Source organism: Lepidochelys olivacea (genome assembly GCF_965140295.1).
Source record: "Lepidochelys olivacea isolate rLepOli2 genome assembly, chromosome: 1".
NCBI lineage: Eukaryota > Metazoa > Chordata > Testudines > Cheloniidae > Lepidochelys > Lepidochelys olivacea.
In genome coordinates this window covers 204101511-204120620 of record NC_140411.1, presented here as the reverse complement: position 1 = coordinate 204120620, position 19110 = coordinate 204101511, and the positions used below count along the sequence as shown (strand labels likewise).

The window sequence follows — 19110 nt, the reverse complement described above, 5'->3', positions numbered from 1 at the left end:
CCAGTCACTTTGTTTGCTAGATTAAAGAGCCCATTATTAAATATTTGTTCCCCATTTAGATATTTATTAAATGTAATCAAGTCACCCATTAACCCTCTCTTTGTTAGACTCAAAGAGCTCCATCTATTTAGCTTATCTCCATAAGGCTTCCTTTAAAAAAAATCCTTTAATCATTTTTGTGGCTCTTCTCTGAACCCTCTCCAATTTATCAATATCCTTCTTGAATTCTGGGCACCAGAACTGCACACAGTATTCCAGCAGAGATCATACCAGTGCCAAATATCGAGGTAAAATAACCTGTCTATTCCTTGTTGTACGCTGTATCGAAGCTGCAGAGAGATCCATCAGTATGAGCATGGAGATTTTACCTGTGTCCATGGCCATTCAGTCATTGTTGGAGGGAGTGGATGGCTTGTGGCCAGTGGTAGTGGACAGCAGGCGATTGTATTGCTGTACTAACTCATTGGCACCTTAGCCTTGTAGTTGGGTGCCTTGTTCTTCTAGGGTGAGATGAAAACCAAGGTACTTCATGAGTCTTTGGGGGCAGGAGCGGGTGGACCAGCTTTGGTTGCTCACTGTCCTGGCAGGAAGGAGGGAAGGCTCTGATCTCTGCTTGGAGGAGGCAGTGATGAGACAAGAGAGTGGTATGTTGGTGACCTCTCCAATATCCAGTCCTAGGCTGAAGATAATGTCCAGCGTATGTGCGGTTGCATGTGTGGATCCAGAGACTGCCTAGCAGAATCCCACATAAGCCGTGAGATAAAATACAGTTGTATCAGTAGCCCTGTCTATGTGGAGGATGAGATCACTGAGGACAAGGAATCTGGGGGATTCCAGTACTCTGCTGATCAAGAGCTCTGCAAGTTCCTCCAGTAAGTTGACAGGGTTTCCAACTGGAGGCCTGTACCCTACAAGGAGTCCTAGTTTCTTCTTGTCCTTTGCCTTACAGACCATATAGATGCACTCAAGTGTTTCTGTTTCCAGACTGGAACGTCTTCTGCACCCTAGGCTGGAGGGCAACAGGACTGTTGTTGTACTTCTTCTTTGCTGTTCCTGGTGCATTCTGGGGTCTGTCTTAGTTTTTGACATATGGAGTGTCCTGTAGGGACTAGCTATCCTAGTGTAGGGTTGCAGGTGGCATTGAACCATGTCCCAGTGATGCCAGCAAGGCTCATCCAAAAGGAGATCTTGGATGGTGCTGGTTCTGTTGATGGGTGACTTTGCATTCAGCATCAGGAGTTTCAGGTTCTTATTTTCTTCTTCTCCATTAATTGTGTTACCAGTCAAGCAGTGGGCTTCCTTCCAGTGCATGGTTTTTGAGTTTTTTCCAAGTGCATGGTGTTCTCAGGGGATGTTGTGACAGTTTGAGCAATTTCCTGCAATATCCTTGAAAAACCTTATTGAACCAAGTTTAAGTATCTTTGGAGTCCATTGTACTGAATGCAAAGTTTATTTATTATTGTGGGATTGGATGTAACTTCTTTGAGGGGAAAACATGGTCAATGCAAACCTTGGGAATGAATTCAGCTTCAAATGACTGTTTTAAACAACAAGGAACTTTTTGGATAAACAAAAGTTAAGTGTGTTTTCTAGGAAATACCTGGGGGAAGGTGAATGTAAGTTTCCACCTCTGGACCCAACCATTTGCAGCTACGCCCCGAGGAGAGAACCATTGTCTGCTGATTACCAGTTCCTGGAATCTGAATATCAAAGACCCAAGTTGTATAAAGGACATACTGACTTATTCATGTGTGTTCTTGCTCTGAGCAAAAGCTGTTATGAAATTGTAATCACAGAAGAACCCCTCTGTGGGTGTGAAGGACTGATCACTTACCAGAGCTCTTGTTGGAGTTGTGGTGATCTCTGGTAAGCTTGCTAGCATGTGTGTAAATTCTTTTATTGTTTTAATATGTTTTCTCTGTAATGCTTTCACCTTAAGAATAAATGTGCTTGCTTAGAAAGAGTTGTGTGATAATTTATAATGGTGGACAATTGTTCATAGCCTCAGAGGAGAAAACACAGCAGAGACAAAGGCCAGTTTATGCTGTCTGGCTTGCTGGGAACGTCACAGCATGGACAGGGAACTGTGCAGCCTGGAAAAACCCTAATCAGAAGGGAGAGAGATGCAGGTCTCCACCAAAGAGACTGATGGCTGTGAAGGCAGGAGCCTAGCTTGGGTACCCTTGCTAGACCATGGAGGGGGAATCATGCCCTAAACTGTGACAGATGTTTCCTCAACCCAGTGATAGTGAGGTTTGGAGGGTGTGGGGTAATGGGGTTTGAGATCCTTTGAAGGTGCTGGTGTTCCTGTTCTCCAGATCCTGAGGGCCAGGCATGTTTTGCTGTACTGAGAACATTTGCACAATGGTCTTTAAATGGGTGTTTCAGATGGAGGCTAATCTTGAAGTAGTGGATTGTGGCATGAGCGATAGAGGGAATTTTTCCCTCCTCAATCATTTTGAAAATCTCAAAGCATTTTACAGACATTAATTCTCACAGCCACCTCTGTGAGGTTTAAAAGTATCATTATCCCCATTTTACAGATGGAGAAATTGAGGAATGGAAAGAAGAAATTACTTGACAAGATCATCCATCGTGTTAGTGGCAAAACTGGAATAGTACCCACAAGATCTGATCCAACTCCCAATCCCCTGCTATATCCACTGTCTACGGGGGAAAAAGCAGCCAACAACTTTTGGCCACTCTCTGAGCTGGATTTAAAGTGGTAAAGACTGCCATTAATCATGTTCCTGACCCAGCCAGTCCCCTGAGGATGTTTTTCCACAGTACCACAGGCAACTGTAGTACTGGCATTTTCTAATTTTCAGCTGCTTGATTTGGAACCTTAATTTTAATATAGTTTTTGGTATGTTTTATATAACATACACACACACACACACACACACACACACTTAAAATGAACTCTGACCTTTGTGGTACCTGCATTATGACCTCCCCAGATAGTACCCATTTCTCTGGTCTATTCCAAACAATAACCCTGGGGGGTGAGCAAGTGCCATTAGCCCCATTTTACAGATGGGGAACGGAGGCACAACATTGAGTAACTTGGCCAAGGTTACATAGGAAGTTTATGACAGAACCAGAAATTGAACCCATGCCTCCTCAGCCCACTACCTTACCCATTAGACCATCTATCCTGACCTCAGTCTTATTTTCACTGTTGTAGTACCCATGGCCTTTGCAGCAACAGCCGCTGCAGAACCAAAAGTCCAGAGAGGGATTTAGAGCCTGAGAAATTCCACAAAGGCCCTGTCATAGGCCAAACCCTGAGGTTGGGCAAGCTTGCTAATGGCCCACTTTTTCAGAACTAGCACCAGGACAGGGGGGTATTGCAAGTCATGACATGATTGGCTCCCAAGCAGGGGGACCTGAAGAAAAGGTCCACACCATCCTCCATAAATGATCTGGAGGATGGTGTGGATTGCACTCTCAGCAAATTTGCGGATGATACTAAACTGGGAGGAGTGGTTGATACGCTGGAGGGCAGGGATAGGATACAGAGGGACCTAGACAAATTGGAGGATTGGGCCAAAAGAAATCTGATGAGGTTCAATAAGGATAAGTGCAGGGTCCTGCACTTAGGACGGAAGAACCGAATGCACAGCTACAGACTAGGGACCGAATGGCTAGGCAGCAGTTCTGCGGAAAAGGACCTAGGGGTGACAGTGGACGAGAAGCTGGATATGAGTCAGCAGTGTGCCCTTGTTGCCAAGAAGGCCAATGGCATTTTGGGATGTATAAGTAGGGGCATAGCGAGCAGATCAAGGGACGTGATCGTTCCCCTCTATTCGACATTGGTGAGGCCTCATCTGGAGTACTGTGTCCAGTTTTGGGCCCCACACTACAAGAAGGATGTGGATAAATTGGAGAGAGTCCAGCGAAGAGCAACAAAAATGATTAGGGGTCTGGAACACATGACTTATGAGAAGAGGCTGAGGGAACTGGGATTGTTTAGTCTGCAGAAGAGAAGAATGAGGGGGGATTTGATAGCTGCTTTCAACTACCTGAGAGGTGGTTCCAGAGAGGATGGTTCTAGACTATTCTCAGTGGTAGAAGAGGACAGGACAAGGAGTAATGGTCTCAAGTTGCAGTGGGGGAGGTTTAGGTTGGATATTAGGAAAAACTTCTTCACTAGGAGGGTGGTGAAACACTGGAATGCATTACCTAGGGAGGTGGTAGAATCTCCTTCCTTAGAAGTTTTTAAGGTCAGGCTTGACAAAGCCCTGGCTGCGATGATTTAATTGGGGATTGGTCCTGCTTTGAGCAGGGGGTTGGACTAGATGACCTCCTGAGGTCCCTTCCAACCCTGATATTCTGTGATTCTATGATTCTAAAGGTGATTCACAACCTATATTCTGATCTCTTACTCTTCCCTAAGATCTTGCTAGGTACCCTACAAACCGTAAAATCTGCTTGTCCTACTCCTTCTGAGAAATACTTTGATGTGTGAACAGCTTGAATACGCAGGTTTTCTTCCAACTGTGGAATGTGACATTTGACAGTGGTAGGAAGCTGCTGTTGATACACACATTAGAAAAGATGTCCCCATCCCATGTAGCAGTGCCCTTCTGTGCAACGTATCTCTGCCCTATTTCTGGGGATCCTTCCATCTCTAGAAGATGCTCTGGGAGATGTGTGTGGGAACTTGTGTCAAGGCAGAGCAGTGGTTGAAGTGCCCAATTTTCTTCAGCCTGTCATCCAGGAAGAAGATGCAGTAAAGAAATTAGAGAAGGCTTGATATTATAAGGAACTGAAAGGCCCAGAAGAGACCATAATGTGCTTTCCATGGAAATTAGTCAAGTGCATAAGGAGGTTGGCTGTACAAGCAGGTCTATCTTAGCCAACAAGCTCATGAGGCTGAGGGTACAGGAGTTTTAGGGGCACTGTTTTGGAGAGGCCAGCCGGTGTGGGGGAGCTGTGATGAAAGCTACGTAGACATATAGGATCCTCAGGTGCCTGTTTACCTGCTGCAGCTCCTACGGGAGGGTTTGTAGCTGCGTGCTAGTTGTGTGAAGGTGACGAGGCAGGCTGTGGGTGAGAGAAAGGCTGGCTGAGGAGAGCCAAGGCTGGCTTTAAAAAGAGATGGTAGCACCAGTGGGAGCCTCTAACCCGCTGATAGCAGAGCCAGGGTAAAAAGCATTAGGAACAGGAGGGGAGTGCACAAAAGCGTAGGGTCCATGTGCTCTCACGGGGTCGATCCAGCTCTGTGTACAACTTCCTCCTTGTCATAATAAATAAGCCTTGTCACCACAACATGGGACGCAGGCCTTGCGTGTGCTCCTCTCCCCAGCTGGACATGGGGAAAAGGGTGCTCCCTGTTGGCAGCAAAAAGCTCTGGAAATTCTTCCAGTGCCTTCTGAACTGATGACAGCTCCTTTCCCTTTGCCCCACACACATACACCACTCCTCCCTCATCTCCGATTGACAAAAGAACAAATTGCTTCAGCCTTACTATACAACCCCATGCCCACCTCCCCTCCCCCAGTCCAACGGATGCATACCATTCATGATCCACCTCACTGCCCAGTGTCCATTAATATACACTCTACAAGGCTGATAAATTGGGGATTCACGAAACCTGCAAGCCTTCCACTAAGCCAGACTGCCATGGAAACCAGGGGCAGCTTCCAACCGAGATATTCTCTAGGAATTAGATCTGCTCTAAACATGAGTGGAGCGTGGCTCCATCCCACAATACTCTAGGTAACCCAGTTAACTCTATCACGACCACTTTACTACAGTTTGTGTCTCAGAAAAGTGAGTTGACACCATCCCCAGTTTGTACCCTCTGGGACTGATTCTCAGCTGCCTATCTTTTACACCTCCAACACAAATTATCGGGCCCAGGGAAAGGGTAACTGAAGGACAGCCTGTGCCCTGTGTTATGCAGGAAGTCAGATTAGCTGATCTAATGGTCTCTTCTGGGTCTCACATGCTATGAATCTATGAGTGCATGTTACACTTGCTCAGCAATCACTTTACACTAGTGTAAATGACTGCAGCTGGGGCCTGGCAACTGGGACTCCAGGGTATAGGACAGAGTAGGAATGACAAAGCAGGAGGGAGGCCTGTCTGAAAAGTCTTCCACATGAGGCCTAACCAATGTTTGCACTGGCATTCTTTTCCATCAAGATGGCTGCCAGTGGCATAAAGAATTCCAATTTGAATTAGAATCTGGGCATTTTTAAAACCACTTCTCACAGTTTGTACCCTGCAGGAAGAACTTTCCACCCTCTGAACTTTCTGAATGCTGCACCCAGCAAATAAGGGGCAGCTGCCTTTCAATAGCTGCCTTGTTTTAATTGGCTGACAGGCTTTTTACAATAAGACTTCAGTTATTCGGTTAATGAATTCAGGCTCAATGAGAGACCATCCCTGACTAGGCGGCTGTAAAAACAGCTCTAGATGACCAGAGTGCAGTGGCAAGTCCAGCTCTTTAATTACCCAATCAGCCCACACATTGAAAAACTCAAGGCTTCTCCATTGTTGCCTAGTGCAGTGCAGATCTCTGGACAGCAGAGGGCACTGGTGTAATTCTCTTGTTAGCCATGGTGTGAGTCTGCATAACAAAGCAACTGAGCTCTGCTAACGCTGGGAGGCTTGATCTAGGTAGGGCCTAGGATGCAATGCCCCAAGCAACCCAAATGAAGAGTCCAGCAAGCAGACATAGCCCAATGGAGGTGCTCCTTGCTGCTAAAGTTGATGGACAGACTCTAAAATTAACGTTATCAGCGAGCGGAACTGGGCACCGGAATGCATGCTGGGTCGATTCTCCTCTCACACTGGGGTAAATCAGGAGTAACTGCACTGAAGTCAGTAGAGCTGCAGTGTTGTGACACTCGTGTGAGAGGGAAATCAAGACAAGCAGTGTGTGTTCCCACAGCCAAGCCTGGAACAGGAAGCCCTGTAGCATTATAATAAACTCCTCCTCCTCTAAGGGCTGGATGGAAACTACCTGTGAAACTACCTGTATTTCTTAGCACAGGAAATAATTTCTGGATTATGCTGCCTAGAATCCTTAAAGAGGTAAGTGGCTGATCTATGTTTGGAGGGTGACCAACAAGGCCCAGAAGATTGTTAGTAGTGAAGATTAAGGTCTCCCTGTTTCTCTTATGGAAAAATAGCCCAGATGTGTACGCAGTATGACAACAGCCCTCAGCTGGTTGACCTTGAAACTGCCTCTTTCCCTAGTCAAGGAAAAGGCAATTACAGAAACCCAGTCATCCTTTGCAGCAGTTTCCTAGATTGCATTAGCAAGCTAGGAAAATGTGTGATTGACTGTCTTCACCTAATTGGTCCCTGCTCATTTCTTCCCTTCAGCCCAGGCCGCTCAGCCACTTATGGCGTCATTTCCTCCTCACAAGTACTGTCTTTGTCTCCACTGGTCAGAGTGTGGTGGGTGACTTGAGGTTCCAGACTTCTTGGCTCTGGCTACAGCAGTGATTTACAGGAAATGACCCAAAGGCTTCTGATAGGCATTGGGGACCCACAGTTGCATGGAAACAGAAACCTGAATGAGCAAGCAGTTCAGGATTGGTGACTGACCACAGCAGAAATCCCCTAAGCAGTTGCCTACTGATTTTCCCATATGTCTCACTCTTTCAAGGTTCCTGTAGGCTTCCCTGGATTTTCGGGCACATAGGCACTAGAAATGTAGAGATCCCATGGAATAGCCATCTGTCTTATCAGTGCTGCTTCCTGACACCAGGACCTGATTACAGCACCAGTCCTTTTGGCTAGTGAAGGAAACAAGTATTTTTTTTTCATTAGCAATGAGTGATATAGTGCACTAGCAGTTCCTCCCATGACTGCTTTGTCCCCGCTGGGATTTAGTAGACCCTGTGAGGTGACACTGGTCAGCACAGGTTGTGTTAGTCATTCAAGGAGCTACAGAGCCAGACAGAACCACAGGGTCTATCTGTGTCCAGCAGCTTTGGTAACAAGTCTCCTTTCAATTCATTACAACTTTGACCTGTGTCTTCCGTAAGGGACACTGCAGGCAAGACTATACAGAAGGTCCATGTAGTGTAAGTCCCTGAATATACAGACAGGTGCATTTTATACAGGCTACGTGTCTCCACCACATTGCAGCCAGGCTGGGTGAATGTCACACAGAATTTCCATGTGGTAGCCCATCCCTCTGTCACTCCCCAGCTAGGCTGGCCCCTTTGCCCATTTTTTACAAGCACAAGTGTGGAAAGGAGATTTGGTAGAGAAAAGCGTGGTAGGGTTGTCTTCTCCATCACTCAGGATTGGCTAGTACTTTCCCTTTAGTCCCTATGGTAAAAATAAGTGATTCCATCCATCTTTCTCACAGTTGTTTGGCTGCAGACCTGAAGAAGGTTTCTAGCTCGAGACACAAAGAAATGTTTTCTTTCACATTGTGTATCTGTTGAGTGCCATGACAAGTGGAGAGCTGAAGCCCCTTGAGACTGAAGTCTGCTGTTTATCCAAAGAACAGATGCTGTACTGGCAGCAGTGTAGGGTTGCCAATTTTCTACTCACACAACACCAAAGACCCTTGCCCCACCCCCCGCCACACCCCTCCTCCAAGGCCCTGCCCCCTCACTCACTCCATCCCCTCCCCCGCCTGTGTTGCTCGCTCTCCCCACTGTCACTCACTCATTTTCACTGGGCTGGCTCAGGTAGTTGGAGTGCAGGATGGGTTGACGGCTCTGGTTGGGGGTGTGGGCTCTGGTGTGGGGCTGGGGCTGAGGGGTTTGGAGTGCACAGGGAGCTCTGGGCTGGGGCAGGGGGTTGCAATGCAGGAGGTGAGGGCTCCAGCTGGGGATGTGGCAGGTAAGGGCTGGGGATGAGGGGTTTGGGGTGTAGGAGGAAGCTCCAGGCTTAGATCAAGGAGTTCAGAGGACAGGAGAGGGATCAGAGCTGGGGCAGGGGGTTGGGACATGGGAGGGGGTCAGGGGTACAGACTATGGGCGGGGCTTACCTCAAGCAGCTCCTGGAAGTAGCAGCATGTTCCCCCTCCAGCTCCTATGTGGAGGTGCAGCCAGGCGTCTCTGCTTACTGCCTAATTTGCAGGCGCCGTCCCCGCAGCTCCCAATAGCCGAGATTTCCAGCCAATGGAAGCTGCAGAGCCAGCACTTGGGGCGAGGGCAGCATGTGGAGCCCCCTGGCTGCACTTACGTGTAGGAGCTGGAGGCAGGAAGATGCCGCTGCTTCCAGGAGCTGCGCGGAGCCACAGCAGGTAGGGAACCTGCCTTAGCCCCGCTGCACTGCAGACCAGACTTTTAATGGTGCTTTCACCATGCTGACCGGAGCCACCAGGATCCCTTTTCGACGAGGCGTTCCGGTCAAAAACTGGACACCTGGCAACCCTACAGCAGTGATATGTCTTTCTTCATGCTGCCCTGGCATTGGGCCTCACCCCTGCCCTAGAAGAGCGCCCTCTATGGGCAAGAGTGGGGTTCAATCTGCATGGCCCATGCACTCTGGCTGCCCCGCTGAGACTGCCCACAAAGGGTGACAGTGGTGGTGGGTTTTGTGACGTGGACCCCACTCCACTGAGAACTAGACAGAGACCCCCCACACACACACTCATTTCACAAAACCACTGATATTTTAAGTTTGAGAAATTTGGAGCCACCCCTTCTCATCTGCCATCCCTAGTTGAACTCTGATCACTCTCTAGCCCTCGCCATCCAATGGTCTATTGGCCAGAATGTGAAGAGAAGGTGGAGCTGATAGCTGCAGCTACCACAAAGGATCATCAATTAAGATTAATTTAAATGCGTGTATTAAAAACTGCTTAAGCAATTTAAGGGTCCATTGTTCACGCAAAATTCGTATTGTACTCCAGGTCCTGCAAATGTCATGCATGCAGAATTTCTATTACAATTGATGGGCATTCCACCTAGGGAGGCCACAGGTCTCAGTGGGCAGGGCACTGGACTGAGCATCAGGAGAGCTGGATTGTAGTCATGGCTCTGTCATTGAAATACTGTTTGGCAGCGAACAAACCATTTCACCTCTCTGTGCCTCAGTGTCTCCAGTTCTGAAGTGGGGATAATGATCCTTACCCTTCCCCATAAGTGCTTTGAGAGCTACAGCTGCAAAGTGCTACGTACCTGTTAACGATTTTTATTTTGATATTGCTGTTTGAGCTTGCAGTGCGCAAATGATGTAGGATGGGCCCTAATATCCCAAAGCATCAACGGAATATACATGCAGACAAAGGGCCAGCCCCCTCAATTGGTTTACATCAGAGTGGCTCTGCTGAAGCCAGCTGAGAACCTGGCCCAAAGAATTTACAAATAAATACCTTTTAAAATAGTTGAACATCAGTTGCCTCCTTACTTACCTGCTTGAACTGAATTCAGAGTTCAGTTTTTAAACTCTGCTACAGTCTGGCTCCTAAAACAGTGCCAGGAACTCAAGGAACTCCATGGCCCACCATAGGTGTTAATAAGAGCATCCTATGTTGCAATGTAAGTCTAAATTCAGGTCTTGGCAGGTTAAAGAGCTTCTCATTGACCAGAAAGAACATATATTATGGTATTTCACTAAATATCAGAACTTGGATGGAGCTCTCCAAAGAACAACTAAGTGCTGCAGCTGATTCAGTTAGGGACACTGTTCTCTGTGAGTTGGTACTTAACCAATGTGCCCCCATCATGTTAAGGCACACCGTGTCTGCTGCAGGAGCCATCTTTCAATGAGCTGTACAACCAGTAGTCTCTAAAGGTTCTATGGCACTTTTCTCAGCAAGGGGGTCAACACTGGCAAAATTCCAATTTGGTTGCTTCCTTAAATTCCTCTGCAGTTTAAACTGGATCTTATATTCTTTACTTCTTTTCCCAAAAGGTTGTATAGCGAGGCAAGTTACTACTGAACAACTGCTATGTACCGCCCCAGACATGGCTTTTTTTCAACAGGAGAGTGTTTGTAAATAGCTTTGAGAGCGTTGTGTGAAAGAAGTGTGATATATTATTAATAATTAATAGTAAGTAATGTGTTGTCATCATGAATAATCGTGACTGTTGGGATCAGGGCCACAGTGAGTGGCCAAACATGACCCATGACTGCAATGCTTATAAAAGAAATGTTACCATAATGGTTCAAAAGGCTTTAGCAATAAGTGTTACTACGGTGTTGTGGGCCATAAAATGTTGTAGTGGGGTTTATAAAAGTTGAGAAAATGAGACCTGATTTCAAATGAAGGAAAGTCATTTCTATTACAGTGGGTCAACAGCTCATGGAATCCACGTTGATCATCTCCCCATGTTGCAGTGCAGTCCCTGGCATCTCTGTGGAGCAGTGGTAGATTCCAACTGAAACAGAGGGACCAAAGTGTAGCCAAATGGGAGAGGATCCAATGGAAAAGGATGGGAATGGGGGGTATCCTTGAAACGATTCAATCTAGCAGTTTCCATGGTGACATCTAAATTGTTTCTCTGTGCAGCTGCTGCTCCAATTCATGTTGGGATTTAATCACATGTACCCAAAAAACCCACACAGATGTTCCAAAACACAGAAAAACTGCAGTGCATGCAACCTCCTCCCCAAAACACATCTCTGAAAACATGCCTCCCCCACAACAAAACAGATCCCAACACATACATACAGTGTTGTTATCATAGGGTCAGCTGTGGTTTACTCCCCCTTCGACCTTCATTCTTCATCTGATAGCCCACATGGCCAACACCAAGCCAAATAGAACATGCATCAGAAAACAGCCAGGTGTCTGAAGGGCTTTGAAAGAGCTAAAATTGGCCTCTTGTCTCCTCCAACAGAAAGGGAAGGCAGAAAGCCAGTGTCTTCCAAAGTGGGCTAACTTATATCATGCCACACATTAGAATTCATGATGTCAACATTTAGATGGGGGAAGAAACATACAAATCTTTCACTAGAGGGTGTAGGACAATCAAGCCCATAGACTCCCTTAGACTCCCATGAACTTACCAGAGGGGAATGTACTATGGTAGGATGGCAAAGTGTAACATGGGCCTGATTCTCCATTTGGCTTGCTTCTAGTGTCATTATTTACACTAGTGCAAAGGAAGAATGTCACTTTGTACAGCTGTAAATGACTAAATAAGGGCAGGAGTCCAGAATCAGATCCTAAGACCTTGTACCAAGATATATGGCTCTTCTGTCAAGTCATCCTATGGAAACAAGGTGGTTGAGGTAATATCTTTTATTGGACCAGCTTCTGTTGATAGAAGAGAACAACTTACAAGTTACACAGAGCCCTTCTTCGGGGCTTCAGCAGAAGTTGGTGTAATAAAAGATATTACCTCAACTACCTTGTTTCTCAAGTATCTTGGGGTCAACAGGGCTACAACAACACTGGGGTCAGCAATGTTGAGAACTCCAGTATCGACAGGTCCTGGCTGCTCACACCTTTTTCAGCACTGTGTCTATAAGGCCTTCTGTAGCTATACAGCGTTGCATGAGATAACACATATCTTTCAAATGCAAAAGGGACTTCTTATCTCTTCAGCAAGTATTATAGCTCCACCCGGGTCAGGGTCATATCCAGTCATCCTCACTAACATCCCCTCACCTCCATCTCTTGCTCTTCATGCCTGTTGCTCTCCTTCATGATGAAAAGGAGACATTTACTGTTGGCTAAAAGGTTGGATGGAAGCTGTGTGGTACCATGACCAGTAGTTAAGTGTGATCACTGATAACTATTTTACATGAACGTTTTGAGTCATATTGTTGCCAGGGTTAAAAAAACAGCCTTTTCCTTTAGCTCTTTACCCCAGTCCAGGCTTCCATAGCTCTCTGCCTTTACATGCAGCCCTAGAGGTGACAGCTGTACAATATGGGCTACTGAATGCTAGGAACTGAGCTGAGATCCTCAAACCCATCCAAGTGTTCCATGGATTGAATGAAGTGTCTAAGGACACAGGAAGAAAAGGCTAAAGCCAAGACCCCTTGTACTGTGAAGTGCATTAGATCTATATTATGTGGCAAGGCCCCTCAGAATTATACAGCAAGGCCCATGGAATTAGGTAGAAAGTCCCAGCACAGTGGAGAGACCACCTTCACCAGCAGCCTGTTGCCACAAACCAGCCAAGCCTTCAGAGAACAGCCTAGCACAGCCTACAAGCCTCCACCATCCAACTTATTCTCACAAGTTAACTTGAAGCTCCTGTTCTTCCGTGAGAGATGCGCAGCAGCAGCCCAAGGAAGGTTTCTTCTCAGAGTTGACCCTGGCGCAAGGGCTCGTCCGCAGAAGGAGGCTGTGGCTGAAGAGTTGATAAAACTGAACTGGGTGGGTGGAGCTTGTTGGAAGAGGTGCCTGCCCTGAAGCAGTTCTAAAATCCAGAGAAGGAGAGCAAGACCCTGTTCTTGTGGAGTTTTGGAATTCCAGAGGGCAGGAATGTCCCTAGCTGTAGAGATCCTATGGAGTACAGAATTGGGGCCAGCCTGCTTTTGTTTCACTTTGGCAAAGCTCCTAAGGAATGCAGGAAGGAACTACTTTGCTGAGCATCTTGGGAGTGCCAGAGCCAAATAAGTGCTTGTCCTGCAGAGCTTTGATTCTCCACAAGAGCAGGCACTGTGCCCCAGCAGGACTCAGCATTGCAACCGACTGCTCCGAAAGCATCCTGCTCCGGTCTACATTTTTTGGCCTCTTTAGCCACTGGCCCAATCTACAGCCAATCATATGGCTCAATACAAGATTTATGCAGCATTTTTACAAAAGGGAGAAGGATCAAGTCAGGAATGGGACCTGGACATCACTATAGAGAGCTCAATAAAGACCTCAGCACAATGAGCAGCTGCAGTCAACAAAGCAAACAAGATGTTAGGATGCACATGGAATAGGATGGAGAGCAATATAGAAAATATGAAAATGCCATTACATAAATCTGTGATGCAGCCTCCTCTGGAACACTATGTGCAGTGCTGGTCACCCCATCTCAGAAAGGCTGGACTGGAGAGTGCTTAGTGAAGAATTACCAGAATGATCAAGAACCCGAGAAAGCTCTTATATGAAAAGACTGGGACTGTTTCTCTTAGAAAGGAGATGAATAAGAGGGAACATGATAAAAATGAGATGGTAGATTGGAGCTTCTGTTATCCCTGTCTTATAATACAAGAACAAGGAGGCAATGTAATTAAAGTGTGGCAAATTTCACACAATGTGTGATTAAACTGTGGAACTCACTGCCACAGGAAGGTGTTGAGGCCAAGAATTAAGCAAGATTCAGAAAGGGAATTATAGTTATATGGCTATCAAGAATATCCTGAGTTATCATAATAGCAGAAGTGTTCAAAGGGATATTAACCTCCTGCTTAACGGTTTAAACCAATGTCTAGCTATCAGAGATCAGGATGAGCCCTAATATAAGGTCAGAGTGACCCACATCTGCCTGCTGTGGGGTTCTTACACCTTCCTTTGAAGCATCTGGTACTAGCCACTGTTAAAGGCTGGATACTGGACATGATGGATTTTGGCTGTAATGCAGGCTGGCAATTCCTATGTTCCTATGCAGCCATTTGCATGGCCGCATAATTTCAGAGTGCATAGGTCCACCTTAGCCGAGTCCATGGGGCTGCTGCATGGATTGGAAGGGATCACTGTAGTGCCACTAATTTTTCTTGGCTCTAATTGCAGCAATTACAAAGCACTCAAGGACTGTTCAGATAATCTGATCGCACTGACTGGGTGGAATTTGCCTAAGCCTATCATTTTATGGAGGAATTAGGGCTTTCCCCTTAAAGAAATTGCAGCACAGAGTGCAGAGCTGCCTAACCCTGACAGCTCTCTTGGATTTGCTCCTTTGACTAATAAATCCCAACTGATACTTGATATGCTTCGTGTTCAGCTGTAACGTTCAGTCTAGCAGCTCATGGTATACAGAGAATCCATGACTGCAGTGCCCTGCATGGCCATGACTGTACAGCTCGCAGCAGCTAGCTACACTTCACGGTGATCACTCTATCTGTCTAGCATTGATTTATATTGCCAACCATCACCTTAGTATATGAGTGCCTTCCATTTAAAATCGATAGCAATAGTGAAGTACATAGTGACTTTGTGGAGTCTCTGGCATTTTTCCCTTTTGGGGGTCAATACTCTGCCTGGGCTAGGGGTTTTTGTTTTGTTTTTGTTTGGTAGGAATAAAAGGGGGTTGCTTGAATTGTGAGCATCACAGTGGAAAGGCTTTCTCAACTATAGCTAGGCTCTTGATTCACCTGATCTCATTGGGCAGATTGTTCCATAGCCAGATCCCATATAGTTATTACTAAACACAGTTATTACCATGAATATAAGCAGGGCTTGAACTCAGGTCTTTCTGCTCCAAACATACAACTGCGACACACATTGCTTAAGGAGAACCTCATTCAGTGATAGTTTTAGGGCACACACTGGAGCAGGTAGGATGCTCCATCCTATATAGGAGAAGTGTGGGCCACATAGGGCTCATGTACTCTGAAAAATTGTGGTATGCTGCATATTAGCTCCTAGTACACCAAGCGTCTATCCACCAATCTTCTACAAACCTTCTGAAGATGTGGTGTCTGATGCTCCCTTGTTCTGAACCTTGTGTTGTCATTTGCACCAGTGCAAAATGCGTTCATAAGCATTTTACACCCATTGTGCACTGATGCAAAGGACTACAGTGCCCGGGCCAAGCCGGGGAAGCTAATGATCCAACCAGCAAACCAAATCTGGTGATGAATCCTGGTCACATGCCACCTGAGGCACATTACGCATACGCTAAGAAGGAGACTACTGTGCAACAGGAAATCAGGCTCAGGCTTTATAGTGCTGAGGCATGCTATGAGCAACGCTAATGTTTGTGCTTCGCTCGTACCGATAGAGCACGGCAGTAGACAAGAAGTTCTGGCAAACTAGCTTGCAGGTTACAATTACATCACCGTTTCCCAGGGGGAAATGTGCTTGCATCACTTTCCTATGCTGCTTTGGGTAGATGCAGCGGTAAGTGCAATTGAAATAAGTATGCTGGTAAAGGTGCTCTGTATCGTGCCAGTAATGCATAGACCAATGCTAACACTTCAGTTACACACTCTAATCCTCCAGTGTAGATCAGACCATACACACTAGCAAGTACATTACAATAGACAGTGCTTCCCATAGGCAAATCTTTATATAGGCAATGCTCCCCGGGTTGTCCCTGGGTCAGTATTCTGATACAACTCAAAACAAAGCTTTTACATCTTGAAAAGTGCCTCTGGAGACTTACATTCTCTAAGGAAGTGAGTGGAAGTGGTGACTGCCAGTGTGCGGAGGTGCAGGGGTGTAGAGCCCTCTGGGAACTGCAGACCTGCCAGTCTTGTAAAGTGATTGTAGTCTGACTGATTATTCCATTGCAGCAGGAGGACTGCTCCATTTTAAGGCTATTTCACCAAGCAGGAGAGCATTCTTCATTTCTGTACAAAGGAAGATCAATTTGCTTCCTTAGGTACATTTACTAGTTGAGATTTCTGTGCTTCACTGTATTCTTACCTGATGTTCTAAGAGTGCTTTTGGTGTGAGGGTGAGCCAAATTCAGAGGTGAGTTCAAGACAATCTAGGAAAGACAAAAGGGAGTCTAAACTGGTGTGACTCACAACTTCTCCTGCACCCTACCATGTGAATGTTACACCAGCTATCGTAGACTCCCTCGGACCAACCAGACTGGAGTCTGATCTCTCTTTCCACCTGTCTAAATCTGGAGTAAATCCACTGACTTCAGTGGAGACACTGCAGTTTTAAACCAATGCAACTGAGAGTAGCATATGGCTCACTTACTTAGTCCATGTCCACACTACAAACTTTGGTTGACACACATTACGTTGGTATGCAGACGCCACAGGTTTTATGTCACCCGGACATAAGCATACTTGGCTGCTTGGGTCAGTGAAGTGTGTACTCACCAGAAGGGCGTATGTTGATGCAAAGTGTGGTAGATGATGGGTAGGTATCCCTGCATGCCATGCACTGCCATCCAGCACAATACATTTTGGGACATTTTTGCAATGTTTTGTGGGATAGTAATAACTTGCCCAGAGATCTCTGGGAGATAGAGGTCAAATTCTCAGCATACAATTTTCTCCATCCCTTAGTTTTTAAGCTTTTTTAAAACAATCCCACAATCCCATGTAGCACTTTTTGATCTCTGCCATCTCTGAGAGAATCATGGTGCCCACAGAGCTCTGCACTATTCTCCTGAATGTTGCAAATACACAAGGCATGAGTCTGCTGTATTTGCAGATCCTCAGGAAGTAATGCAACAACCAGGAACATGAGGATTTCTTCCAGGACCATTTGCAGCGGGACATAGCGAAAACCCATTCAAGGTTGGTGGTGGCGTTCACAGAGCAGCTGCAGCTGGTGGAGAACTGCTTCTGGGCTTGAGAAATGAGCATTCACTGGTGGGATAGCATCGTAATGCAGGTTTGGGATGACGAGCATTGGCTGCCAAACTTTCAGATGCAAAAATCCACATTCCTGGATCTGTGTGCTGAGCATGGCCTACCCTACAGCTCAGGGACACCAGAATGAGAGCTGCATTGACAGTGGTGAAGCAAGTATCAATCGCACTCTGGAAGCTTGCAACGCCAGATTGTTACTGGTCAGTGGGAAATAATTTTGGCATTGAAAAATCCACAGTGGGTGCCACTGTCATGCAAACGCATGGGGCCCATTAATCGTCTCCTGCTATGCAGGACTGTGACTCTCTGCAGTGTGCAGGAAATAGCGGATGGATTTGCAGCAATAGAGTTCTCCAACTGCGATGGGGCAATCGATGTATCTCTCTATTTTGGCACCAGAGCACCTTGCCACAAAGTACATCGACAGAAAGTGCTACTTCTGTGGTTATGTGAGCACTGGTGGATCACTGGGGACACTTCACCAACATCAGTGTTGCCCAGGCAGGGAAGGTGCATGATGCTCGCATCTTTAAGAACACAGGACTGCTCCGAAAGCTGCAATTAGGGACATTCTTTTCCAACTGGCAGATTACCTTTGGTGATACTGAAATGCCAGTAGTGATTCTTGGGGAGCCAGCCTACCCACTTGCTCCACAGCTCAAGAAGCTGTACACTGGCCACCTCCACAGCACCAAAAAAAGATCTGTGAGTCATAGGGGGAAAAACTGCCACCAGTGTGGAGGTGGAGTGACTGACTGCCTGCTGACTTTGAACAGCCAGACCCAAGGGCTATTACAAGAGCCCAACTTGGAGCTATGTGGTTGTGGGAGGCTTTGAAAGAGCACTTTAACTATTAGCCACAGTAGTATTCTCTGCCAGAGTGTTCTCTGGGCCTGGAGCTTTGTGTGCTGCTAAGAATTGTGTAGTGCTTACTGTATATTAATAAATGTGACAGGGTGTTTTCCTTAAGCCATGAATTCTGTGGTGCTTGGGGTGCATTTACAAGTGCTGTTTGCTTTGAGTGCCACCATGAATTCTGCAATGTGTGTTGTGAGTTAATAAAGATAATTTGGTTGTCCCAAAATTGAACTTTATTGAGTGGAAAAAAAACAGTGCAGAAAATCCGTGGGCAAAGAAACCGAAGGCAATGTTATACAAATTTTCAACATAACTTAATGGGGTGAAACATTAGAAATATAAAGGAAATAAATGTTTATGTCCAGTGAGTAAATAAACCTAGTCCATTGCAGCTACGCATACACCAGTTGTGGTGCTCACAGGTCAGTGTGTGTGAAGCTGTGGGTTTCCTTGCTGTATTCTGGAGTGGAGGGATAATGATGTGGCCCATGATGCCCCGTGGTATGTTGGGCAGTTAGAGAGCAGCGACAGTGGAGTTCTCCAAGGACTGCAAAAGTGGAGAGTCCAGGATTTTGGGAGCTGTAGGTCAGTCAGGTCTGCAGCATTTGGGTTTGCTGCCTGAAAAGACTCATTATGTCCTGGTGTATTTCCTGCTCTTACACCTCTTGAGACTCCTGGACCTTTTTCCTTTCCTCTCTGTCTTCCTCCAGACTGTCAATCATATTGACCTTCCAGGCTCATGGGCTGATGCAGCACAGCTTGCAGGAACTTGCTGAACGTGTTCTCCTTAGTCCTCTTCTTTTTCCTGCTCATCAGGGCCAGGCATTCGGCGGGTGTGGTGGGGGCCTCCCTCGGGGCTGCCGTGCCAGAAGCTGCTGA

General features: G+C 46.4%; 2 protein-coding genes across 4 annotated transcripts in view; one reads left to right on the top strand and one right to left on the bottom strand.

Annotated features, from left to right (window-relative positions):
- Window positions 1–1882, top strand: part of LSAMP (limbic system associated membrane protein) — a 1389250-nt gene extending 1387368 nt beyond the window's left edge. For all 3 annotated transcript variants that reach the window (XM_084611602.1, XM_084611601.1, XM_084611603.1), the window contains one exon: window positions 1594–1882. In XM_084611602.1, the coding sequence (XP_084467728.1) occupies window positions 1594–1766 (173 nt within the window). In that variant the 3' untranslated portion in view covers window positions 1767–1882. The remainder of the gene's footprint in view (window positions 1–1593) is intronic.
- The window catches only part of GAP43 (growth associated protein 43), an 80514-nt gene that overhangs the window by 10998 nt on the left and 50406 nt on the right, over window positions 1–19110 (bottom strand). The gene's annotated exons all lie outside the window — the stretch shown is intronic.